Source organism: Harpia harpyja, chromosome Z (assembly GCF_026419915.1).
Source record: "Harpia harpyja isolate bHarHar1 chromosome Z, bHarHar1 primary haplotype, whole genome shotgun sequence".
NCBI lineage: Eukaryota > Metazoa > Chordata > Aves > Accipitriformes > Accipitridae > Harpia > Harpia harpyja.
In genome coordinates, this window is record NC_068969.1 from 89,821,044 (window position 1) to 89,848,445 (window position 27,402).

Consider the following 27,402-nt stretch of genomic DNA (forward strand, 5'->3'; position numbering starts at 1 on the left):
CATCTGTAATAGGTGTTTGGTGCTGTAAAGCCATTTTTTTTAGTAGTCTGTTGAATGATCTCTGTTCATATAGTAAAGTTGGCATATTTTCTTCTGCGTATTTATTAAACTGTTGCATTAGATACCTGCAAGTCAATATTGGCAGTGGAGGCTCAGGAAGGAACTCCTTCTGCCTCTCTAGCTTTGAGCAGTGCTTTTCTGGTATCTGTACATGTAATCCTGTCCACATATTTTCCAGCAGCCTGGCAGTGCTGTAAGCTGCTGCCCCACTGCAGTGAGGGCAGCTCAGGTAGCAGCGAGCCTGGCTCAGAGCACTGCCAGCTCAGACCTGCTCTGGCTACGGGGTGGGGTTGGCTGGTGCTGTGTTGGTGCAGTAGCAGCACCTGAATTGCCAACCTAAGAGTGATCACGGACCTGAACTGCCATGGGCAGGTGCTCCTGGGGTGCTGGGTACCTGAAAGTACAAATTTGACTAGGAGTAAAAAGATGGCACTGAATTTATTGGCCTCTTTCACACTAAGGCAAAATAGTTCCATGTTCTCATATAACAAGGTTTTAAGTCACCTTGACTATCTAAAATGCAACTAGCTTTTTCTTGAAACTACAGCACTGAAGTGTGAGGACAAATGCTTCACATTTGCAGCTCAATCTCATGGTACAGGCAGACATAAATGGGATGCTGCCTAACGCCTGTTGTACTGGGCTCAGCTTTCATCAGAAGTTTTTATGCAAGAGGGGCTTGGCTTTTGTTTTTGTGTTTTCAACTGTTATAGCATGGCTCTGTTAAATGCTTTTTAGTGTGCTAATATTGGGGATGTGGGTATAGGCTTGGGTGGAGGAGGCCCAAAGGTGTGAGGGGAGGGTATGCAGAATTTGCACAATTTCTCACCAGTGGACTGGAGCACTGCCTTGCCTTGCCGACTGTGTGGCCAGGATGGCACACTGCTGGGACTGCCAAATGTGGTTTAACTAATATTTAATTCAAATACTCTGGTGAAAAACTTTTATTCCAGCATTTTACAGTATTCGCTCATGTATCTCTCTTCTCCCTCAATCCTGACTTTACAAATTCTTTTCTGTCACTGTAAGAGGATTTTGTTCTCTCCATCCTCTGTTATGTCCTGTGTATTGAGCTTCCCTGTTGTGGTGCCAAAAGAGCCCTCCTCCTCCTTGCTCACGTCTCACTTTCCATGGGAAAAAGTCTCTGGTGGCAGGAAATTGAGGGGGATTGGCCCTGGGAAATAAAAGCCTCTGTTCCTTTCTTTGCCTTCTTCAGTATAAGAATTCTTTTGGTGTGTCTGTGGCAAATGCCTTATTAAAGGGTCTGCCTGCTAGAAGCAGCCACGTGCTCTTCTTGAACTATTGCATACAGTCAAATGTCTGAGTGCAAATGAATGACCAGGAACCTTTAAATGCTGTTGTAGGTTTTGCAGGGTTTTTTTCCAGCCTCAGTTTTTTAAGAAAACAAAAAATGTCTGTTTGGGGAATTGTTATCCCTAAATAACTTAGACTTATGCCTTGTAAAGTGTTTCATAAATTTGCATTCAGAAATTAAAACCAACATTACCTTTCTTTGCATGCTCTTTGGTTATGTATTATAGAAGTTTCAAGTTTAGCTTCATTTAAAAATACAATCCATGGATCCATGGGCTTATTTGAAAACTGTTGCAAATTAGACCTGTAAAACACCTCCTATTTAATGGCATCTCAAGTATAAACATACTAATGGGAGAGATCTGGTAAACTCTGTTGATGTGGATTATCTCTGTGACCCTGTGACCTCCAAAATCCTTACCATGGTTGTGATAAGAGGGTTAACTCTGAACTTGGGCAACATTTACACAGCCAGTACTTGTTCTTAAAATTCTTGTGTAAACTGAGCATATCTTATGTGAACCTGAAGTTTTGAATTGCTTTCTAGACACTGTTAGTAAGTAAGGTCATGGCTCCAGTGGCTCTTGCACACCTGGGCTGATTACTAGTTTCAGTAATTATATTGCAGCTTCAGAAGTGGTGGCCCTATTTCTGAAAACTTACTCAAATCCAGAAGGTTGAAATGCTTTTATGTTGTCTACTAATGCTGAGTCAGACCCAGTAAAAGCTGCTTGTGCTGTGTTGACTGTAGGCACATGGCATGCCTTGGGTTGTGTTGGCAGCCCTGTGGTCAGCTGCTGACAGAGCTCCAAGTGTTTGTCAACAGCTGGAGTGGCTGTCTTGGATCAGGGCACATCAGAAAGTTTTTGCAATCCATAACCAAACCCCAGACATCCACTGGTCCTAGCTACTGCCTTGCCTATTCTTCTCTTTCTTCCGTGATGGTGGTACACAGGACAAATATTTCAGACAAAGATAAGGATGGGTGTAAGTCCAGTACGTCAGCTGGTGGAAGATGCTCAAGTGTCTCAATTTATGAACACTCCCTGGTAAACAGACTTACTTTTGTAAGAAATATGTGGAATGAGAATATGTAGGAAGTTGCTAGTAGAATGTGACTTTATTCCCATTGAATCAATTGTGGGAAGAGTATACTTACACAATTGTTTCATCATACTGAGTGCCAGAGTAAGTCTGTTCTCCTGTTTGTTCAAAATTAGGTGTGGCAATTTAAGCTTTAGTACTGCTCACTGCTCCATGCAGTGTTTCATACACACTCTTCCTTTGGTGTTTTTCCATGAAGGAATACCTGTAATGAGGGAACTTGGTGTCTTAGCACACATGCTTTGTATGTATTGACTGTTGGCTAACAGGGTGACAACATCTAAAGTGAATTGAAATGGAGAGCTTTTAGGCTAGGTACACTGGCATTTTTATAGTTCTTGTCAGTAGTCCAGACATACTTTTAACATTCCCTCTTTGAGGCAATATTTGATATTTTTCCTCTTAATTCCAAATCAAGTCACAAAATTGATTAATTGAATCATAAGATGTTATTTTAGATGCCTTTTCCCCCCCGCCCTGTATAGCTTCTAGGTAGTATGCATGTGCCTTGTTCTGTGGTATTTGGATCTTTTCAGCTGCAACATTTTGTGTCTGCCTGGATCCTCCTTGGCTTTACCAGTGGGCTGGATGTCTTCAGGTGAAGCCTAGCCCTGCTTACTCTACCCTGTAACATCTTCCCTTGTGAGTTGAGCTCTACCAAGAAGTTACTGATACAGCAGAAATGTGTTTGTTCTTTCATCAATCTTCCCAGTCTTATGACTAATACATGCCCTGTTAGGCAGAAAGACTGAGCTTTCTGTCTTCAAACCAAGCTCGTTTGTGTGTTGAACTTGGTGTGGCTGGATTGATGGATGCGCTCATAGGGTGTTTGAAGTTGTGGAAAGCTATATGCAGGACTCTAGTCAAAAACTGAAGCTTTTGCCAAAATGTATTATAGTAGACTAGACTTTAAGGACCCAAGTCTTCAAAGTAGTTTCCTCTGCAGCTCAGTCCTGGGCCCATGTCTATCCTGCAGGTTGTCATTGCTGTTTCTAAAAGTGTCTGTAACCGCTTATTTGATGTGATAGCACTGTTGTTTGAAGCCAGTGTGTGCTGGAGGGGGAAAGCATGCAATCAATCTTATTGGAAGCCAGTGTTGCAAGAGACTCCTTCCAGCATAAGCTCTGTAGGTGTAGGCACTCCCTGTGCTCTGTCTTTTCAGGGCTCAGTTATTCAGCTCAGAAACAGCTGCTTTCTCTGTGGCAGGAAAGAAGCCTGTTTTCCTACTTGAGAGCTGCTGATACCGTATCTCTTCTAGAAAGGATCTGGGTTTTCTACTTTTCAGTGTCTACAAGTTACTTGTTCTCACCTCTTGCCCTTTCCCCTCATTATTGGAGGGTTTCCTAAGCAGAACAACTATTACAATCCCACAGTATCTGTCAGTGCCTTCATCCACCCTCTGAATCAATCTTTGCAAATAATTTCCATGAGGGATTTGAGGCTGGCCAGGGCTGCTTGATCTGGGATGTCCTAATTGAAGATGGGAGGGACCTGTGGATGTGTAGATCCAGGACTAGATTGTAAAGCATTAGCGTTATTCAGGTAAATTCCTAGACTGATACTTATCAAATAGGTTATGTGGTTTTCTTACTCCTACTTGCAGACAATCTGCCTTTTTTGCTGCTTTGCTTATGGCTGTGGTGAGTTGTGTTTGGACGGCAGGAGTAAATGGCTGTTTAATGAGCTCCCAGGGCATGGGAGCTGTGTCACAGGGAACGAAGGCTTAGTCTGGTATTGGCTGTCCCATCCTGGCTGACAGGGCCATAGCCCACTATGATTGATGGTCAGTTGGGCTCCTCTGATGGCATTTGTCTTCCTCTGTGGGGCTGTCATAGCTGAGGGAGAGCTATGATGTTTGAAAAATGGTCTTAGAGCTCAGTGTCACAAGTAATAAAGTGATATATTAAATTTCAGCATGGTGGCTCATCAACACTTCTCCCTTGCTCTTGAGAGCCAGAACCCTTCTGCAGCAGAGGAACTGCGTCAGGGAGTGGGAGCAGCATGACCTGGGCTCGCTGATGGTGGCCTGGACAAGAGCAGCAGTAGAGCAGCCTCCATGGCCAGTTTGTCATGCTGAGTGTTTTACCACCTGCATCTCATGTTTGCCTCCAAACTAATGTTTTGGTTCATAGCAAGTGATGACCTGATTACAGTATCTGAGAGCTCATTGTAGAGTGAGTCATCCTTATTGGAGCTACCAGACTTAAAAGGGACTCTGAGCAAGATACTTATTTGTTTTATCAGTGTATGAAACTTCTGGGTAATTAGGAAGAGTCATCTGAAAAGCAAAGGAAGATGAGAGATATCGATGCCTGTAGTGATTAAAACTGAAACTACAAAGCTCAAAGCAGCTATATGATATGTTAACAAATGTGTGGTAGCATCAGTCCAAAATGTGGGCAAGTAGTGTCATTTCTTTTGTGTTCTCAGTAAATGCATGTGGGATAATTTCTGTGAGTTTTTTTGAGGTACAGCCTTCAATGTATGAGTGTACTGTTAAAGCCCAACTCCTGGCTTTATTATAGTGCCTTTTACTTGAGTTGCCTGTATCAGCTACTGGAAGGTGTTTACCCACTCCATGAGGCAGCTGCATCAGGGAAACACTGAAAACTTGCTCGTGGCAAGCGCAGTCTGTGTAACAGTTTTTTAAAAGCATCTCACAGTGCATTTGAGGAGGAGAGAGGCCCGTGTGTTTTTTACCAAGGATGTCTTGGTGTTCTCGGCTAACTGGCTTGTGGGCTGCCGCAGAAAGTGGCTGGCCCAGCCCTGCATTTCCGTCCCCTCCCTTGAGCCTGTGCCAGTGTGTCTGCAGGTGTGCAGCAGCTCAGATCGGGGACCTGATCTTCCTAGAAGTGGGTCTCTTCGTAGTCATAGCTCTTCAGTGAGGGCTGCCCCTTGTTCTGGTTCACTGATGCAGCTGCAGGATTGCTGGCTCTGACACGAGAGGTGACAGGAATATGTGGCTGAGAAACATGAGGGAGGGCAGGGGCAGCTCTTTTTGGCAGCTGCTAGCACAAATAGGGTGTCAGTTTGGTAACTGGTTTATGTTGAAAGCTGTTTCCAAAAGCCTCACATGCTGTGATTAAAATTCAGCACTACTGTATGGTCCTTCAGGTTCATTGCTAGAAGCATTTGGAAGAATTGTAGATCTAATCACAGAGGCCCTCTCTACCCTACAAAGAGAGGGAGACCAGTCATGGGGTAGTAGCTGTTAATAATCAGGGTTGTCTGCAGCTGGAGATGTGCACAGAGTCATCCTTAATAGGCTGGGAGAGTGCTTTTATGGGAGGTGATGTGGGTGCAGCAGTAAGTAGGAGTGTGAATACCACAGCTTGTTCATTTGATTACAGCCCTCATCATCCCCATCAGTGGGATGCAGCTCAGTCTGTGGCAGTCTCACAGGTTCCTGAAGCTGCAGCTTGTTTCCAGGTTGCCCTGAGATATGTTTGCAGTGTGTTGTTGTCTTCAGCTCTACTGCTGAGGCTCAGCTTAGCACAGGGCTGCTCCATCTGCTGCTTGCTTTGAGCTTCCCTACAGGAGTCCTCAAACTCCTCTGAGGATGTGTAAGCTGAAACTCTGCTGGCTTCCAAACTCAGCCCCACATGTTTGAGTGTTCCATCCTGCCCCCAAACCAGGTGATGGACAAAGAGCTTGGTTTTGAACAAGTGAAACTTGAGGAATTCATACAGAGAACAGAATCTTTTTGGCAACCTAGATATCTTTGTGCACCATGCTATAAAAGGCCACTTTTGAGCAGGAGGGATGACTTTCAATTTCTCTTCTGTAGTAAATTGCCTAGGTTCTCAGTAAAATTGCTCTAAGAATCACCCTGACTCGTGTAACGTGATATGGGTTTCTGTTTGCAGCTATTGTGGATGATGAAAGGATTTCAGCGGAGGAAATGGATGAGAGGAGGCGTCAGAACATTGCTTATGAGTATCTGTGCCACTTAGAAGAAGCAAAAAGGTAAGTAAATGAAAGCACACCTACCCCTGGCCTTTAAATACAGAAGTTCAGGCCTGTTGTGTTCTTGAGTATTGTAATTTTTAATTCAACTTCTTGAATTAGTTGGATTAACTTAATGTTGGAATTTTATAGCATTCGGTATGTGAAACTAATGCCCAATGTGAAAAGTTTAATTCAAAGAAGGATTTAGAAATAATTAAGACAATGTCCTCAGAGTTACTGTGGTGACCATCTTCAATGAAAGTCAGAGCTGGGTAGTAGAACCAAAGGATGTGGTTTTGTTAGAAGCTGAGTGAGGCTTATGTGACTAACTGGGGAAAGTCTTTTCTTCCTGACTGCGTGGTCGTGCTTGTGCTCCCTTCTTGGCATTAGTGCTTGTGGAGTGATTCAAGTTGCTAAGATAGAAGAAAATCACCTGGGCTTTTACTGGGTTAATGATCCATATCATCTCAGTGTTTCAGTGGTAAGTGCAGGCAGGGCAATAAGATAACCTGGACTCTGCTCTTCCTTTACTTCCTCTAACCCATAGTTCAGGAATACTCATCTCTTGAAGCGACAGCCTGTGATGAAGCATTCATCTGCAACTGCACAGAGATTTTAGCACCTTTGTGCAAATGTACTGTGCTATGTACACTTTATTCTCAAAACAAACATTCAACAATATTTTCATAATTACTGAGCAAGGAAATAAGGTGCAATATCCTTGTGCTTTTGGAGTAGCTTGAAGTGCTGCTATTATCATATGTAAAAGCATATTTTATATTCAGTCTGGTCAGAATTTTTCAAAGATGCCTGTTGTACTCAATTTATTGCCTTGGGCACCACTCTAAGTGTCTTGCTTCTGCTCTGCATTTGCTGATGATGGTGTTTTTAGTCTTAAACTTTAGTGGGATGACATTCCTAGGAATTTCTGTAGAGAAAAGGAAACCTGAACTCTGATTAGTAGTGCAAGCTGGGAAACCTCAGTGCGGTTGACAAACCATAGGATCTTTAGAATGGAGTAACTTTAGAATGAGAGCACTTCAGTCAGGAATCAACCATAAAACAGTGCTCTGGGCTTTGTTTCCACTCCGTTCCCCTCACCATCACTGTGTGGCATTGACGGTTACCTATTTAGCAGTCGCAGGGCAGCTGGTGGCCAATGATCTTGTCCTAGAGGCATTGTTGTAAAAATCAGCCATTCCTACTTCCTATTCATTACACTGTCCCATTTGCTGTAGCAAACATTGCCGCCTTTGCTCTTTCTTCCTCTTTTTGCTGCAGAGTGGTTCCCTGTTCACATATTTCAGATGGCAAGTGTCTTACCGCTGCCCGAGAGGACTGTCTTTCCCTGCACACTCCTGTTGCCTCCATTGTGCAGTTGCAAGAGATTGCCCTTGGTCAGCTGTGTCAGTTTGCTATGCTGGCAGGAAATTTGTAGCTCCTTTGCTGAGTTAGTTTTCTAGTGGTTTAGTGAGCTGGCTGGTCTGATCAAGGGGTCAGAGGAGAATCAGTGCTGGCAAGAGGAAGGCGATAGGGTGCAGCAGCACACTTGAGAGAGGGGAGGGAGCACGTCTCCACCTTGCTTGCTGAGAGGTTAGATCAGCTCCACCATCTCAGGAAGTGTCAGTGAGTCAAGCTTTGATTTTACTCAAGGTTTGTCCTTGGTTTGTTGCAACTCCCCTGCCTGCTGGCTTCTGGCAAGGTAGGAATAACAATTAGTCTCCAAATCCAGCCTTTTCTCTTCTATTACCATTATTAACATATCTTCATGGCTTTTTTCACCCTCTCACCTTCTCAGGGCTACTTGTTGCTTTGAACTCAAGTCCTCTATTTAATTTGAAGCATCTCCCTTGATATTTCACAAAGAAATGTGAAGTTATTTTTACAATTAATGACTTAAATTGGCATCTGCTATGAGTAACCCCCTGCTCTTCCTTGCGTTTATTTTCATATGGGTTCATGTCATTAGCAGTTTTCTAGAAGAAACACTCCTTTAGCTCTGCCGGCAGGTGATAGGACTTTGCAGCCAGAACAGTCGCTGTCAGGGCTGTTAGGTACCTGGAAGCATTTCTGGTTCTCCATTTGGAAAATTATAATTTACTGGTAATGTTCATGGCAATGCTTGCTACTGCATGAGGTGGGGATGAGTGCTGGAGCATAAGGAGCCCTGTGCTTCTGCCTCCAAAGGGTTGGGTTGTCACAGGTGGAGCTGATGTGGCAACCCAATGCTGCTGGGTGTCTTCCTCCTGTGCCTCAGCACGCTGGCCCCAGTGCTCCTTAGGGAGGAGAGGGTGGTGATGGTGGTGAAGGCTCTGGGGGTGCTCTTGTGTGGACAGAGCTGCTACGGGGGAAAGAAGAGGAAGTGGGAAACTTCTCCCTTCACAGAGAACTGTTGGGATAACTCAGTTGCACCGTGAGATTTTGCCCTGAGATGGACTCTGAGTAATGTGAAAACAAACCAGCAATGAACACATAGAAAAAAACCTTGCAGAAATGCCTGTGTCTCATAGCTGTGTAGCCCCTAGCCCCACTTCTTCAAGAGGTGAGTAATGCTGTCCAGGGGGGCTGGGCCAGTGGCAGGGACAGGCTGGGGTGGCAAAGGTGCACGGCCATGTTCTCCCCAGCCCTGACCTGGCAAAAGAGCAGCATGAGAAAATGCCATATCTCTTCTCACTGCAGTTATTGCCCTCTCTGTGTGCTTGATTAGGGGTGAAACATGTTGACATGCGGTCTTTTGCATGTTATAGCATTTTCCTTGTCCCAACAGAGCTTGAACAAAACTGGGGACTTTGGAAATCGAGATGGCAGCCTCGGAGAGAGCAACAGGGTCATAATTCAAACTGTGACAAAACGAGACCAGTGCAAGCCTGGGAGGCTTGGGGGTAGGGTGCAGGCTACCTCAACAGCACATGGAGGGTCCTGCCCTTCAGCCATGTTGGGGGTGCAGTTTTGCAGGATGGACCAGCTTTTGCTGCTGCTGCTGCTGAATGGAGGCGTTGGGTCCTAGCTGGGTGCTCACCCCTGCTCCCCAGTGCTGGGGCAGCCCCTGTGGGATGCACAGGGTCCCCTCCCCAGCTATGTGCTTGTGGCAGTGGGGCTGGGTCAGAGCAGGCAGGATGGTGCCTTTGGCCCCAGGCTCGGCAGCAAGTTGTGAAACCACCTGGAGCTGTGACTGTTGCCTGCTTGGTCCCAGCTGTGCCCTCCTGGGTGAAACCTAGGAGTGGGAACTGCCTCTCTGACATACTTGATTTCTGTTTACAGGTGCAAGCTTTTTTTGCTTCTATAAAACCTCAGTGCACAGAGAGGATTTTTTAGTATTTAGGACACTATGGGTAGCAATGACAATAAATAGACTGAAAGGGTAAAGCAAGGTCAGTTTTTCTATTCAGTTGGCTGCTGCTGAAATGACAGCAAATATTGTTTCAGCTAATCAGTGATGTGTTTTGGCCCATACTGAAGAGTAATAAATACTGAAATAAGCAATAAATAGCAAAAGACTGAGGCAGCACATGGCTGTGACAGTACTATGGCAGGAGTTATGGTTTTTTTTCTCACCATATTTGTAATCAAAATATTATTTTATAGCAGCTCTCTCTGCATTTTTAAATGCCAGAGTTAATTAAATGGGTGAAGAATGTCTACTTTCAGCTGCTTTTCAGGCCACTGTTTGCACACTTACTTCCTGCAGTCCAGCTTTAATAAAAACTTTCCAAGTTTAACATGAAAGAAGAATGCTGCTGCTGGTAGCTGATGCTTCTGCAAATACCTTCTGTGCTAGGCACAGTATGTGTTATATGTATACAGCATAGGAAATCATTTTTTTTAAACACAGTGAGCAGGCTTTTAAGATTTGCAGAGGTCAGTAATGTTTGACTAGGGTGTTATATTTGATATTGGAGAAAAAACATTTTGTTCTGTCAAATTGCTGGCCCCTTTCTCCCTGAAATCGCACATCTGATAAATTGAACTTTTGGTTGCTCATATATGTTGTTTATTACTTTTGTCTTTAAGGAAAGTTTATTGCATATTTTAAAAAAAAGTAGAGAAAAATAGATAGTATCCAGTATCCTTAAACTCCTGAGAAGAATAAAATCAAGAATAAGCAATTAAGAGTTGGGATTTTCTCACTTCAAGCAATGTAACCATGGGTGCCTTGAACAGAAGCTCTCTAGACATTACGCCAGTACATTTCCAGTATCACTTGGGAAATTCTTCTGTCAAATAACAAAAGCTTAAGGTGGGCATGAACAGCTGTGTCACAAGCCCTAATGTCTTATTGGATTAGGTTAATTTTGATCAATAAAATATACCACAACATCTTCCTTTCCAAAGATTAGCTTTGTAATACCCAGAACATCAGATTCTGCCTCAAGTTTGGCTTTTACTGTTGCTTGCCTCTTTGCAGATGTGCAACTACCGTGCTATAAATGATAATACAGATTTGAGGGGATTTAAACCCTGATTGAAGCTTTGGCATACAATGCAAATCAAGTTTACAGTAAATCTGTTGTGGCTGGCTAGGGTTATAATCATCCATAATTAAGCAGACATTATTTCTCTTGGCTTCTTGGAAATTACACCTTCTTATGCTAAGCTTGAATTTGAACCATGGGAGGCCTCGTTTTACTAACCTTATCTCTCTCTGCATGAAATGGAATACGCTTTGTTTCACAAAGTATATGCTGCAATTTCATAACCAGAACTGCCAGTATTTGTCTTATTTCTTTTTACTTTTCTTACTCAGCTGTTCATAGGACAGGAACTTGTGTGAAACACTGAAGCTTTAGCTTCAACGTTAGGAAAATGAAGACACAGTGAAGGAAAATTCTCCTGGAAATTTCTTTTGAGAAGTAATTTTTTATTTTGAAAATTTAAATCCTCATTCTTTTCCATTTTCTTTACAATAGAAAATCACATAATCCATTTTAGGTCCCAAAACCTGCCTCCTTCATTGTATTCATTTTTATTAAATTGGTTTGCAATGGCTAGTTGCAGTGTTGCTCACTGACGAGATCACACTTGGAAGCTGCTGTGTAAAAATGTACATGCAGTTTAATATACTTAAAAGGTCAAACCCTGAAGTGCTTAACTGGTTTCAGTTAAAGCCAACAGTTTTGCAGTACTATAGCACCATAGAAAGCCCAAGTTGCTCCAGTTGTCAGGACTGTGGGACCGTGGAGGGTTGCTTTGGAGCCCACCCCATTGCTGGGGGGCTACCAGGGTCCCACGAAGGCTTGGTACTACAAGTGAATTCTGCCAGGTTTCATACTGCTGTTTCTCTGTGAGCAAAGTTGGCAGCCGTGCCACCCTGGCAGCTCGTGAGTGAATTAATGCTACTCAAATGCGCTATTTCAAGTCCATTTCTTTCAGACTACAGGAAATCCTTAAAGCTTTGTGCTTAGAGGTAAATGCATAAAATTGTAATGTAGCTGTACAACTAGCTGACTAAAAGCAGAAAATGTTAAGATACTTCTTGGTAACCTGTTTTGTATGGGTTTGGCAAAAAAATCATTCTTTTGGGAGTGGTAGTCCACTTACATGTTGTAGATTATGAACTCTGGCTCATCTACCCCCTCTGTCTGCCTTAAGCCTAATAAAGCACCTGTGAACATGACTGGCAGCAGCTCTGTAAAGGCCAAATGTTTGAAATTAGGGTGCTTCATGAGATGAAATTCTTGGAAGAATCCTACTTAGCCAGGATATACCCATCCCTGAAGTAGCTCAGTCTGTGCGGTGGTATTGATCAGCAGGTATACTCGCTGTTTCATGTTTTGATCCTCAAGGGTACTTACCTAGCAGACAGACTACCACCTATTGAGTTGAATGGTTTTTTGTTCTAGATAGTTATACATTTGTGCAGACATGTCAGAGTTTTCATATGCAAGTTATCAATCAATCCAACAATTGCTTGGATAGTGATATTTGCATATGAAAAGTCTTAATAGTAAGATCTGAAGGAGAGAGAAACCTTTGTGTTAATTTCTGTACAGGATGCATTGACCTACTCACTGGGATGTTGAGGTAATTTGTGCACATGTTATGGGTCATTGCTCAGCGTGTATGGTTGTGGAATAATGCTGCTGAGTAATGATGGATGTGACCTTTGTTTTTTGGAGACTAAACCATATGGCACTTATCCTATAGCACTGCACTGAAGCAACAGTATAGTCATTTCAGAGCTGGCTCTCTTTCCCAAAGTTTTCCACCCTTCTTTTAGGCACACCCTCTCGTAAAAGGAACTGTGAATTGGTTTTGGTTTTGTTTTTTTTAATTTTTTAATTTTTTATTTTTTAATTTTTCAATTTTTAAAAATTTTTTTTCTTAGTAGGAGAGACAAATTTGAAGCTAGTTCATGCTCTGATGCCTTCATATTGGTGTAGTTTATAGGTTCATCTTCACCAAGAAAGCACAGGGCACTTTCATCTTTCCTTCACTTTCTCCTTTGAAACTTAGATTATCTGTGGTGCAACTCGAAAGCCTGTTTGGCTTAAGACTAGCTGCTTGTCAGATCAAACTGATGGCTTCATTCTGCAGGTCCTAGTTAATATTAAAGTGTAACCTGAGGTGGCCTCACTAAGGTATCAGTAGTAGCTGAATCATTATGGTACCATATGGAGCACACCAAGGAGTAGGGAAGCAGGCTACCAGTGGGAGGCTGGCAGTGATTCTTGCACATCACTGACCCAAACTTCCACATCTGGAAGAACGGTAAAGGAAAGATTGAGTCTGAGTTGTGCAGGGGGGAACACAGCTGTGGATATTAGAGGTAGCAGAGGGACTTGAGGTTTGCACCTTGCCTAAGGGATTCATATGAAATTGCTGTGGGGAAGAAGCTGTGACAGTAACTGTGGGATGGAAGGGTGCTGTTTTATCCTTCACTTAGTGTGGAAGGGCTTAAGAGTTGCTCTTAACCTCTGGGTAGGTCCTTCTGCACTGTTTCAACTTTGCTCAGGGTGTAGTTCCTATCATCCAAGAGCAGCCAAGGCCTTTGCTTCTGGTGTATTAATGATGAAATAAATCACAGCATGTGTGCCAGGGCACGCGTGCTGTGTGCCCATGCCACCCATGCTGGACTGCGGGCTGTGATGGTTGCATGCCACACTGCTGGTGTAGCTGGCCAGCAAGTGGTGCGTTCTGCCTGGCACATATCCCATTGTGCTATAACTCCAGCGTAGCATTCAAAAAGCTTTGTTATGTGGTCATGTGTCTGCTTGCTTTGGACCAGAGGAGAAAATTACCTGGGCTGATGGAATCTGCTTTTTAACAGCTCCCTTGCAGGAGTATACATTTCACATGCTGAAATCCTCCTTTTCCAACTGCCATGTCCTGGAGAGCTGTTGATTTTTGGAAGAAGTGTTTATTCAGGGTCTTGCAGAAACTGCTGAGGGGGGATGTAAATGGCGCTTCATAGATTAGAAGAAGTGAGACAGCAACTTTACCTGGTGACCTTTATAGCACTACTTTGTGTGGATCACTACTGTTGATGAAGAGCCCACAGGTATGTGCTGGTGGGATCTCACTGTATTGGAAACAAGAAATTGAGTGTTCACAAGAAACATGGTTCTAGACCAGAAGGCTTTTGCTATAGCTTTGTGGATGCTAGAAATCCAGGCCCCTATGACTTGCTTAGCTACAACTTTGCGAGTGGACAACCTAAAACTGGTCCAGTAATTGATGAGATTTACAAAAGAACCAATGTGCCACTGTATGTCCAGTTCTGGATTGGAAAAACAACCCAGGGAGCGGAGGGGTCAGTGCTCACTGAATGTGTTGGTGTGACCTTGCACCTGGCTTTTTGCCTCCAGCTACTGCAGGCAAGCGCTTTATGAGATAATGCAGCAGCTGAGTATTATGAGCCTGGGTTCCCTTAAAAAACATTTTTGGTGCAAATATCTCAACAATTCACTGACTGGAGAAGGAACCCTGTGACAGTTTTTACCTCTTTAGGTATGGAGTAATGCTAGAAAGTGCTTTGGCTGTTGATGTTGTTCTCTAGAGACTGTGTGAATCCTGTTAGTAGGTACAGCTATTGCAAAACCCACAGTGTTCTGCACCAGGAGTTAATGGCAGTCCTCTGAGGGACTCTTGCTGACAGTTAGGACTTGGGAAGATGCTTTTTAAAGCAACACGTGGTCAGACTTATAACTAAGCTGGTTAAGTAGCGGGGTTGTGTGGCTCAGTGTGTGTACTGTATGGTGCTTTTGATTGCTGTTAGTCTCTGTTTCACGTGCTCTAAGAAAGATGGCTTTCTACTCACCTGCATTTAAATTCAAGGATCTATTAAGAGTTGGGGTATAGCAGTGTCCTAGAGTTGCTAAGAGCATATATGCACCTTGGAGGGGCTCAGATATTTGTGAGACCACCTCTTCTTGATGTTCTGGAGCTGCTGTAGTTTGAAGCTGATACTGTGACAGCCTCCCATAATTGCTTTTGCTATTTTCATTGATATATGTAGAGATAGGCATGTGCCGGCCTCTGTGTGGGGCCAAGTAAAACCCTCAAATTCTCTCCACCTCACTTGAAGTAGTGGGGGCTGTGAAAATGGTTCTCGGTGCTTCCCTGTTTGCTTGTTTTCCAGCTGCCCATGCTTCTTCCAATTGCTTATGCACTTTCTGTAGTGCACAGATGAGAGATTTCAGGGTAATCTCTTCAATCCCAGATTTAACACTGACAGGGGAAAAGGTTCTTTAAACTGAGCCATTCTTTGGAAAATTTAAGTTATATCTGTTTTTCAACCAAGTTCAGGAACTTGCACACACTCTTGACTTAGTACAACTTAAACTAATTCAGTCACATGTGCAAAGGAATGTTTTCTTTAAAACCCAAACAAAACATATTCCTTGCAAAGGTTTTTATTTTGCAGTTCCAAATCACATGAGTGATCAGAGAACCTCTTAGATACCCATGCATGTGCAGATGAGAAAGCAATCCATGGAGTTACCTGTTTCTGTTTGTAAAAAAAGCAATCATAACCCAAAATATCCTTGCTGTAACTGGGCACAGTGTATGCATTCGAAATTAGCCTTGTGTTAGCTGCAAAATAAAGAGGTGAGATAGTGGTTGCCTGTTTCTGTAGCGGCAGCAGGACACGGCCTCGAACACTTAATGTATTCCACTGTTTCTACTGCATACTAACATCATTCTTGACAACTAAGGCCTGAAATAGGTTTCAGAAGTAGAGACTGAGCTGTGAATGGGTTTTGAGCCTGACAAATTTGAGTCTGGGGGAAGGGCTGTGAATGAATCCTCTCAAGTGAATGAATGGAGCTGCTCTCGAGCTTGAAGTGCTAGCAAGGATTTCACAGGGTTTCCAGTCACTATAAATGCTAGGCAGGTTCTGGCTTGGAAGCGGAGACCTCCACTAGCTATAAGTGTAACAGCTCTACCAGCTTGAAGGGGAGAAAAACTTGCAGGTTTTTGGTTTTGTTCAAGTTGAACTGGGAAGTGTTGACAAGTGAGTTGTTATTGTGGTATTGAGTACAGATTTATTCTGGCAGGATGATGGTTAAATGCATGCATAATCTTCCAGCTACCCAGAGGACAAACAGCTAGCCTGCTCTGCAATGAGAGCTCATAGATTTGCAATTGTAAAGATGTGCTATAAATGTCTGCAGTGCACGAGTGCCCTACTCACTTTGCGAGGCAGCAGAGATGAGAGCCTGGATTCTAATCCTGGCTCTTATTGCTCCCACCTGGGTTGTTAAAGCTTTTGGGTTATTGTTCGTGCATTCACCCTGCAAGGGAAGTGGTAAAGCTTGTCTGACAACTTAAGCTCTGCCATCTATAGCATGTTAACTATTTCTAAGACTTGGTTACCATCAAAGTGGATGGGAGCATTATAAAATTTGGTGCAGCAAGTAAGAGTGTAAGAGGAACTCTTGCAATGAATGAAATTGCCTTAAAATCAATGCTTTTCACTACCCCTATCATTCTGCTCCCTAACAGTCTGCCTGTTGTAGAGCCAAAGGCAGAATTTGCACACAAAGGCAATAAAAGCCGCATTGGTTCCAGCAGCCAAGCACCCCTCACTGCACCCAATTGCCCTGTTATGGTGTAGTTACGCTCAGGGCACTGGTGTGTTTGTTTCCCAGTGGGGGGAATAAGGAGGAGTAGTGGGAGCAAGGAGAGAAAGGGGAATGGTTTACTGGCATTGTGCAGAATGTACCCCACACTGGAGGCTTAGAAGTGGGAGGAATTTGTAGAGGGCCACTGAATGCAGGGTACAGACCTGGGCTGCGAGGCTGGGTGGGTGCATGAAGGATGCTGCTGCACGCCAGCCACGCTTGCCCACAGGGCACCCTGTCACTGGTCTTATGGAAAGCACCGGATCATCAAATGCATTGTAAGTCATGCCCTGTGGGAGGAGTGTCTTTGAAGCCTGGCTGTCAAACAAGGTGCTCTAAGATGGGTAAACAACATGATTTACATCAAACATCTATCTACACGTTGTGCCAAATCTCTTTCTCTGTTAAAGAAACAAAGCAATGAAATAATGCGACATCAGGGGTCATTAAAAGCTGGAAGATCTTCCTTTCCTGACAGCTTCCAAGCTGCAGATTGCATTGCCTCTCTTGCCATGGCCCAAGGAAAACACAGTGTGTTTTACTCGAATGTGTCTGCATTTGTGATGTACAGACTTGGTCATCTGGGATTTGCTTTGCAGTATGTTTGGAGGAGTGCCAGCCCTTGGTCTCAGCTGCACTCTCTTTGCTGGAACAGAGTTCAATGGGATTCGTGACTGAAGTTAGGTTGTAGGGCTTCCCGTTTTTCTGACGGACATCTACAGAATAGGGAAGAGTCAACTTGATACCCTCAGTAACTCCTGAGGTGCACTTTCTTTGGCTATTTTCAAAAACAGAAATCAAAACTCTTCACTTCTTTATGTTGAACATGTACTGTAGGGAGAGGAGGAAAAAGTGTTGTTCATTTTTTATGAAGTATTGACAGCATTCGAAAGAGCTGTGTGTTTGCAGGTTTGGGGATTTTTTTATAGCATGCTTTTACAGTATTTTCACATCTTGTGTTCATGTCCCATTCCCCTTGTTTTCCTCCACAAGAGCACTGATCTAACCTTGTGATTAGCTTAATACTTAATGTGGGGATGGCTGCTATCTTTTTTGAGGGGAGAGCTTATACTTTAGTTGAAGTCTTGGTAAATGCCAGAGTAAAGTATTGAATGGTATTGGCATATTTCTGTGTTCAATTTATAAAGCTGGCAGATACTTTTTTAATATTCCTGCTGCTTTCTGTCCCCACAGAGAAAGACCTTGATCTTTTGCTGCTAAATAAACATATTTCTGCTGTGATTTCAACTTCAACATTTTCTCCACTTCCTCAAGGTTGAAGTGGTATCACATGATGGTTAGTAGCACATATTGCTTTCCTTAGTGAGAAGTAATAGGAGAGAACGTACTTTAAAACAGGAATTTATTCCAGAAGGTGTTACTTACTCATAGCTTTATGCACTCTTACTAAGTTAAGGAGAAACTAGGAGTACAGGGAGACTTCTCAATGTTTTCCTAGCATCTTGCATTCCTTTTAAAAGCTGTTTATTGTCAGAGAAGACTGTAAGTAAGAAAGATGGTGTCTGCTTGAGTTTTCAGTGCCTGAAGCCGGCAGGGACTAACCCAATTGCTGTGGCGGTTACCCGTTGAGATTGCAACAGTATTTTCAATGTCAACAGTAATTATTTTGCTTCTTAGGAAAACATGTTAAACAGCATTTTCAGACCTTTGTAAAGATGTGTAACAGAAGATTGAACTTGTCCATTGCAGTGAAAAAAAAGACTAGGAAAATAGGGGTAACCGGAGGATTTAACAAGATCAACCTTTAATAACCTGAGATGCCAAGAACAGGCAACAGTCTGCAGCTGCTGAATTGAGACCTCCTCTGAAATCTGTAAAGGGCTCCTGATGTACTGAGCATTCACTGGTGTCAACAAAGCTGTTATTTGTTCTGCTTTCTGAAAGTAAGGCCAAAACCTGTATGTTGGGAAAAGGTTGTATTTGATGCCATTTGTTTGGGTTCTGCTTTAGTGCAGAAAGAATTGGATCTTTCCTTTCTTTTGGCTTGTCATTAGATTTCAAACTATAGGGTTGAACTTCACAAGCTTCCTAAAAACATTGATACCTATATTGCAGTGCAGGATTTCCATCAATCCCTTAGTTTCCAGCAAGCTCAAAGATGAAACATTCATGCAGTGCTTCTGACTTGCACTGATGTCAAGATGCATGTGTCGCAAAAGAAGCCACTTTCTCAGGGCAGAGTTTGCAGGGCTTTCTTGGTTATTCTTTCTGTGCCGTCTGTGAACTGGGTGTCACTGGAGGAATTGTATCTTCTGTGAAGATCCAGCTTAGCTGGTACTTTGATAACATGATTAGATTAATAATGAATGCCTAGTGTGCTGTGTGGCCTTTCATGTAATGCAGGAGGTGAATACGCAGGTGACTGTTATTAAAAATTGTTTCTGCCTGCAGCATACCAAAGGCTAATGGTTCATCAGCAACAAAAAAAAAAGCATAACAAGAAATTTGTGCAAAGTTTTGTTTTCATCGGAGTCTTTAACTTTCTCACTTATAGGAATGGCAGGGAGTAGGGCTGAGAGAAAGTGTGAGAACCACTTGGGAGTTTTCAAGGAAGAGAAAATTCCTTTTTGGCACAGAGGGTTTTATTTTGGTTTGTTTTTTTTTCCTCCTGGTTGCCGTGCAATTGATGAAAACAAAACTGGTATGAAAATGGCTTTCTGGCCTTCTAGAAGGCTTTAAGAACAGTACACCAAAATAGCCCTCTTTTTAACCAGGAAAGTGACAGAGTAGGATGAAACAAACAATTTTTGTAAACTAAATGCTATGACAGCTTCTTGTGCTTTTGGCAGGCATGAAAACCAGTCCAGTTCTTTGAAGAAAAAAATTTTGAGCTCTTGGCTGATGTCTGTGCTAAGAAGGCACTGAATGAATGACTTCTTCTTGGCTTTACATCTCCCACTTCTCAGTTTCATTTTAAGAGATGGGTGAACAAAGTTCCTGACCTTTCTCTGCTGGTCGCTTTTTTTTAGCCATTTGTTTCAGGCCAGAGAATTGTGCTGGGACACGCAGCAGTATGATGGAGCATGTACCTTGCAGGGGTAGCATGGGTTTGCTTGAGCATCTGTAGCAGAGCAGCAGAAGCAGATACAGCAGAAGAAGCTGCAGCCGGTGTTTTTCTCCTCCTGCTACAGAAAAGGAACATCTGCTCTTCTCAAGACTGGCTGAGAAAGGATTTGTGAAAAGGATGTGCAAATTTGTTAGCTGAACTAAGCATCTAAACATTTAACATGAGATGTTCAGCTTTTTGAGTGCTGCTATTAAAATAAGCATGTGTCTAGTATAAAATGGCTATCACCTTGAAGCAGTGAATCCTTTCACATGCCTGCCTACTAGTAAGAACTCTGTCTGGGGAGCATTACAGCGTGCAAGTAAAACAAGAAAACTGCTTTGTTTAGAAGTACAGCTTTGGTAATGTCTGATAAAGCATTTTCTAAAATAACAGTTGTTAGAGCTTTTGCACAATACTGCTTTCATCCACTTCTGACATTTAAACGTTGAAATACTATTGAGTCAGTGTTGCAGAATGTTTTCATGATGACCGTATTACTCTGAGGAGTCTGATCAAGGAGCCAAAAAACTGAATAACCTCAGGCATTTTTAATCCTGCTGCATCATCTTTTGGAAAGTTTCTCTCAAGGCACACATTCAGAAATTGTGATGAAGTACCCTGACACAGTATGTCCTAGAAAGTGGCTTAATGAGTTTAAAGTGCAATCCTCACTTGAATAGAGGTCGTGTTTTAAAGGTCAAAAGTGCTTGAGCTGGTGATAAAAATGAGCCTTTGTTGTAATTCACTTCTGGTAGCACCACAAGCCAGCATAGCTAATAGTAAACTGTACCAGGTTTTCCTAGAGGTAAGACTTCTAACTACAATTTATTAATTTATGTAAACCTGTCAAGACAGATTAAAGACTTATTACTTGATCTGCAGAAGTGGGTTTTTAACAGCTGCAAATAATAGGTGAAATAGCTTGAGTTCCACAGTGGATTTTCAAGTTTGGAGGCTGGAAGAAGTGTTTTGAACTATAAACTTGGCATACCTGCATGGTAGCTGAAGATGGACTCCTGCTACTTCCCTGAGCGAAACCATGTGAGAAACACTCAGTAGGTGCTTTGTAGTGAACCCAACCTGTTCTTGCTCTTGCCCTGGGAAAGTCCAGGGGGTACGTGAGAGGGGACCGATAGCTTTGTTCCATTTGACTTGTTCATGTATTCAGTGGGCTTGACAGTATTCCATGATGTGAATGGTAAAGAATCATGCACCTCAATTGCTAAGGAGCCCATTAATAGCTTTTTTCTAAAACTTAAAAAATGCAATCTCTTAGGTGTAACTATTTACATGTTCATCTCTGTGCCTGCCCTGTTAAAGTCAGCAGCAGCTCTGTTCTGGTGTAGAAGAATTACAGCTGGCAAGTTTTTACTCCTGATCATGTATGTTGGAGGGACTAAAATATTTTTAATACATACCTGATGGTAGCTGCTGAAATACTTCATAATCTCTTTTTCTGCCACTTTTTTCCTTCCACTCCTGTTAGGTCTCATATTAGAAAAGTGCTTCACTAACATGGTGTATACAACTGAAGATATGTCATGGTTTAACCCCAGCCGGCAGCTAAGCACCACACAGCAGCTCGCTCGGGAGAGAATCAGAACAGTAAAAGTGAGAAAACTTGTGGGTTGAGATAAAGACAGTTTAATAGGTAAAGCAAAAGCTGTACACACAAGCAAAGCAAAACAACTAATTCATTCACCACTTCCCATCAGCAGGCAGGTGTTCAGCCATCCCCAGGAAAGCAGGGCTCCATCACCCATAACAGTTACTTGGGAAGACAAACACCATTGCTCCAAACGTTGCCCCCTTCCTCCTCCTTCCAGCCCAGCTGTATATGCTGAGCATGATGTCATATGGTATGGGATATCCCTGTTGTCATTTGGGGTCAGCTGCCCTGGCTGTGTCCCCTCCCAACTTCTTGTGCCCCCCAGCCTGCTCTCTGGTGGGGTGAGAAGCAGAAAAGGCCTTGACTCTGTGTAAGCACTGCTCAGCAGTAACTACAACATCCCTGAATTATCAACACTGTTTTCAGCACAAATCCAAAACCTAGCCCCATACTAGCTTCCATGAAGAAAATTAACTCCATCCCAGCCCAAACCAGTGCAAGATGTAAATCTACAGATTGGGAGGGCTAAAGGTTCAGACTTTGACATAGCTATTGCATTGATTAAATCTGCTTTTTTTTTATAGGTAGTCACATTTATTGAGGTCTGTTTTTGTCATGCTTTTTCAGACTACTTGAGAAAATACTGTATTCCAGATACCCTGTCTGGCAGTGGTGTGTGCGACACTGAACTTTGAGTGACCTGTTTGAATAGATTAGGGATGAATACAGCAAATACCCTGTCTCAGTATCTATAAAAAACATTGCACAGTAAGTATGGCACTGCTGTAACGCACATGGCTTTCTGCTAGGCAGGCAGAGAATGAAAACTTCTGAACCCAGTTCAGTGCAGATTGTTTACTGCTGTCATTGTGTGTGCCAAAGCATGAGCTTTGGAGAAGGAAATAGCAATACGGAGACTCTATGTGCATTGGTAAAAGAAACAGGTGAAAGATGTTCAGATGTTCCCTCTGATGATATTGCAACCAAACGCTTTCATCAATAGTGGAGGGAAGAGAAAGACGAAGAGCTGTTCTGTGTGTGGGGCTTGATCAGGTTCTTCTGTCCCATCAGCTGGGTCTGAGGGTTGGGGACAGAGTCAGTGGTCACAGTTCCCTAGCCACTGCTGCTGAAGCCTGTTCCTGAGTTTGAAGAAAGTTTGTCTCACTGTTCATCTGCTTTAGCCTCAGAGTATGTCCAGGGAAAATCAGCTGGCAAAGTTGTGAATGGTCTTCATTGCAGAAATTAGACCAGGATGATGTCAGACAAACTGAAGCGCGAGCTTGAAGGAGAGGAAACAGATGAAGAGCAGAGGCAAGCATGCGGGCTGATGGTGTGTGAAGGTAGGGTTGGCCCATGCAAGGAGCAGAGGAACAGCTCCAGCAAACTGTGCAAACCTATCCCAGGAGCCTGACCCAACAGCATCACAGTCAAGCAGTCCAAGAAGCTGGAAAAGCAGTGAAGGAGGGGATGGGGGCCTGAGGATGGCTTTTTGGATGAGGAGAGAAGCTTCTTCAGAGGATGAAAATCAATTGTTCCTTTCCTGCCTTAAAAAGGCTGGCGGAAGGTGGGTAGACAGGAGTGCAAGGCTGTGCTGTTGTGGGCAGAAAGGGTCGGTGTTTAGTGTGATGAGACTTGTCAACTTTCTCCACCTGGTCTGGTTGAAGCTGCCATGAAAGGGATGGATAAAAACTCGGGTATTAACATGGTGTACAGGGAGATGGTAGCCTGGACGACCTTCAGGTGAAGCAGGCTTGCCGCATGGTGGGCTTCTGGTGGCTGCCAGAACATAGTTTTACTGGAACCCTCTCTCAGTTTAGCAGCTGGGGTGGGAATATTTTATGTAATACTATGAACAGCGACATTAGTCTTGAATTTTTTTTTTTAAATTCTTCGTGATTTTGGAAATTCTAAATTGGTACAGTTCAACTATTGCTCCTCCCTCAGAACAAGTGCTAATAATGAATGCTCACTTCTGTAGGGATAAGAATATCTTTGTTCTGCTCCATCCAGATGTTGAGCTGTAAACTTTGTCTACTCATGCTGTAAACAATGATTTGCATCTAATAATGAAGTACTAAAGCACTTGGTGTTCCTTGCTGTTTTAAAGTAGCTTAGATGTGCTTTAACTATCAACACATTTATGCTAGCTACGTGGTTGTTAACGGACAATAGCTATGTACTTGTTAGAGGACTTAGCTACAGAGAGGGGAGCAAGGTCTGCCTATCCTTGGCAGTGGGTCTGTAGCTTGCATTTCCTGGGGTGCGTAAGACCTGATAGTCACTGATCCCCAGATTAAACAACTTCTGAATGTGTCGGATTAAACAGTTTCTATAACCAAGATACCTGACAATGAAATGGTAATTTGCTGTAGTAATTTTGACAGTTAAAAACACTGTGTAATATACTTAATGTAAATGTGTTTTCTGGTAGTGTTTTTTGTTTTGAAGATGTGCGTTATATTCAAGGGTTGCATAGCCAAGACACTTAAAGTGAACAAAACAAGACACTTACCAAAATAGCACCTGAAAGATGGAGACTTGTGCTATTTATAGAAGCACAGTTAAAAAGCCATCAAACCGATGAAGCAGCCTGGGAATAGAGAGAGATGACAAAACCTAAAGAGTCATCAAAACTTGGGATAAGGATCATTCTTGCAATGAATGGAGTCTGCTTGGCCAGTATTTTGTACTGGCCTGGTAAAATCTGTGACCTGTGAATTGTCTAAAAAGAAAACTCAGCCAAAGCCTCATGTGATGTATTCCCTGGGTCAGCTGTTCAGGATCGCTCATTGCCTCCTGCTTAGCTTTGAATCTGCTCCTGACTTGTTATTTGTCATCTCTGAGAACTGAATGTGAAACTGATGTTCTAATTCCTGTCCTGTGTGGTTTTGTCTTCTCTTATTTTGACTTTGCATGGGAGGAAAACCTTAAGCATTTGGCTTACTGCAGATGCATCTTGTGCAAACTTCAGCAATGTTTCCTGAGTAAAACATAGGATTATACCAGTTATTCTTAACATTAAGCAGCAGAAATATAACCTGTGCAAGAATATTGAGCATTTCTTTATGCTATTTCTATTTTTCTATGCTTTCATTTTTAAGAAATCCTAAAATCCAAGAGCTTTGTTTCTCGCTTGCCATTTACTAACTGATATAGTTTTACTCCCCTGTAAGCACAGCATTGCCTTCTTCAAAGGCTCTCCATTGCTGCTGTCTTTCCCATCTGCCTCAAATGGGTATGCCTGATCTAAAGCAAGCTGAAAATCCTTGACTACTTGGGTAGCCTGAGCAATATTTTAAAAGCTGCTCACTAGCCAATGGCAAGCATGAAAATTAAAGTGTGCTCAGGGAAGCATCTTTTTAAGAAGCATACCTCATCAGGAAGGAAGGTAGGTGTGGGTGTGAGATCTTGTATTTTCAACAGGTTTTGTTCCCAACTGTTGATGAAGTCTAGCTAGTGTCTTTCTGGTTTAGGGGGTTTTGGGGGGTTTTTTTGTTTTTGTTTCGGGGGGGGGTGGGGGGCAACCAAGCTCCAAACCTCCTGAAGTTTTCTAATTTCTGTTCTGCCTCCTCATTTTGGTTTAAGAAAGAGGAGTTTTTCTTCTGGCTGCATTCGTACTATTCTCTTACAGCCAAACCCAGTTCTTCCTGCTATTGCATCTTCCTCAGCCTTTGCTTTGGGAGGGTTGAGAGACTTGCTGCCTGTTTATAACTGTCAGTTACCCTCCCACCCTTTACTGGTGTTCCCTGCCTTCCCTCAAACAGGTATGGGTCTTTCTTTATCCTGAACATCAGGAGCAAAAGTGTACAAAATCAGTATCACCTCCCTGGTTTTGTAAAGACAGTAAATGATGACTAAAGCACTGTAGCAGTCTGTTTGCATGATCAGAAACTTGGTGATACTTTCAAGTTATGTTGCCTTCACATTTTAAGCTTTCTGCTAAAATGAGAAACAGTAACTATATATTTTAATGAGATCTTAAAGTTCATTCCCCCAGGTCAAACTTCTTGTTTGCAAGGGATGGAGGTTTGCCAATATGCTATGCTTGAAAGGAATCATTGTGCAATATTTGCCCTCTTAAGCCATTCAACCCCATAACTGCATGCTATCAACTCAAGAATGCCACTTTTTACATGAGAAAAAGCATAATGACATGGAAAACAGATCTGCATCTTTTGATTCTCACTGGATGTTCAGACTGGGGCTGAATAGGTACAAAATTTGTCAAAACAAGTCATCCAGGCTTTTGGTTTATTTATTAATAAACATGTGTCTACACCTTGGTGTAGTCTGTTCACATGAGGGGGTTTTTTCATGCAGATCATGCTTGCTACAGCCTAAGCCTCCCTGGCCTGAATAGCTTTCCTTCTCTTTCAGAGTCAAACCCCAGAAGCTGTGATGCAACCTGGGAGAGGTTTTCTCCTCGTGGCTGGGTCCTGGGGAAGGAAGTGGCTGCCATGGCATGGCTGCATCTCCTGTGCCCTGCTCCTTGCTGGCTGACGCTCTTCGTCTCTGGAAAAGACAATCAATTTGGCTTCAGTATAGCTGTTTGTTATTTTGTGCAGGGCAGATACTATTGCTGTGGTGGTAGCAATATATTCTGGTAGGGGAAATCTTTGCTAAAGTGAGGGTGTAAGCCATATGTAGTCCTCCCTACAACAGAGATGCAAGCTAGGTTTGCTTCTGTTTGCACACTTCCTGTTTCCCTCATTCCTGCTGCAGGCACCCTTGTTGAGGATGGAGAAGAGACCTGTTGCTAGTTACCTGGAATTTATTTTTAGCTAGGAAGTCATCCCGAAATGGAAATCCAGAGTCAAATTACATCTGCTCTTTGCTCCAGTGCTCCTTGATATCTGTCCTGTGGATTATTAATCCCTGTGACATCTTTTGGCTCTAATGTGGAGAGCAGAAGGGAAGTTTTATTGATGACTGATTTTTCCAGTTGCTGATCTTGGAGGTAGAAACAGCGGATACTTTTGGTTCAGCTAATGCTCTCCTCTGATCCTTAAAGGGTGATTTGATGGTAGCCAGATGTTAGTCATTGTTAATCTTCATCCCACAAGTTCCAGGCATTAAAACAATGATTGCCTTTTATTCTTCAGTTTGGAAGCTATTGCACTTTACTTGGTATTCAGTTTAGTATTTGATGTAGGAATGGGGAGTGGTGTGATACAGTCAGTGTGCTGGGCAGTGAAGAAAAATAGTGCTGGCTGTAGCTTTTGTTGCATCTAGAAATCAAATCAGCATTCCATGTTTCTAGGTTGTGGTCCCATCTGATTGTCCCCATAAGCGCACATATGCTTGAGTGCACATACCCATCACTGACTTGCTGATAAGACATTGTCACAATTAAGTAGGAATTGTGTAAATAAATCCTGGTATTCATGGCCTAACTATTCTTACTTACAAGTGTTATCTGAAATAATGAAAGGAGATGTCTGGCTTCCCTTTTACTGGAGAACTCTCTGGTACAGTGGAGATCAGTACTAGAAATGACAGTAGTGAGTCAAAGGCTGGTTATAATATGTGGAAAAGCATATTGAATAATGAAATGTTATGAAAATAGCTTTCTGCTGGACACCAAGGTTTCTCCCTAGGTACTAATCATTTGTTTGAGGTCATTGCTGCTTCCGTCAGGGTACTTGTGGGGATATGGAGGAATCCCAGCAGTTGTAGTAGCTTGTTCTGGGTCAGAATGGGTTAGGCTTAGTTGCTTTAATTTGGTTCAGTAACCACACTTGGTTAGACAGTTGCCCAGCTCCTTTCTGTCCAAGATTCATTTCCTCTGATGAAATGGATATATTAGAGAAGACCTCTGTGCGAACACTGTTGAGCAGATGAAAATTTATCATGAAGGGGTTGTGTTGGGGCTTTGAAAGAAAGCAAAACCTCCCCCATATTCTTCTTTTCAATCTTAAATGATTCTAAAGCATCAGCTTTGGGTTCTTAAGAAAATAATTCTTGTTGTTTTAAAATTATTCCCATCCAGGATGCAATTAAATACCACTTAGTTACCAAAAAAAAAAAAAAAAAGGTTTAAATATAGGTTAAGGATAAAAGGAGCAATATATCTGGTGTGTTCAGTGATAATGCTGAGCTGTTTTATTGGAAAGCAGCCTTTACAGGTCAGTGTGCTTGCCACTTGAAGAGGTAGTGACAGGGACACACAGCCTTTCTGTACTTGTTCTTGCTGCTAAAGTTGGATGGGTTACACAGCTGTAGCATCTAACTTG

General features: G+C 42.8%; 1 protein-coding gene across 4 annotated transcripts in view; it reads left to right on the forward strand.

Moving 5' to 3' along the window:
• IQGAP2 (IQ motif containing GTPase activating protein 2) overlaps positions 1-27,402 on the forward strand; it is a 131,555-nt gene that overhangs the window by 16,354 nt on the left and 87,799 nt on the right. For all 4 annotated transcript variants that reach the window (XM_052776874.1, XM_052776876.1, XM_052776875.1 and 1 more), the window contains exon 2: positions 6,345-6,444. In XM_052776874.1, the coding sequence (XP_052632834.1) occupies positions 6,345-6,444 (100 nt within the window). The remainder of the gene's footprint in view (positions 1-6,344; positions 6,445-27,402) is intronic.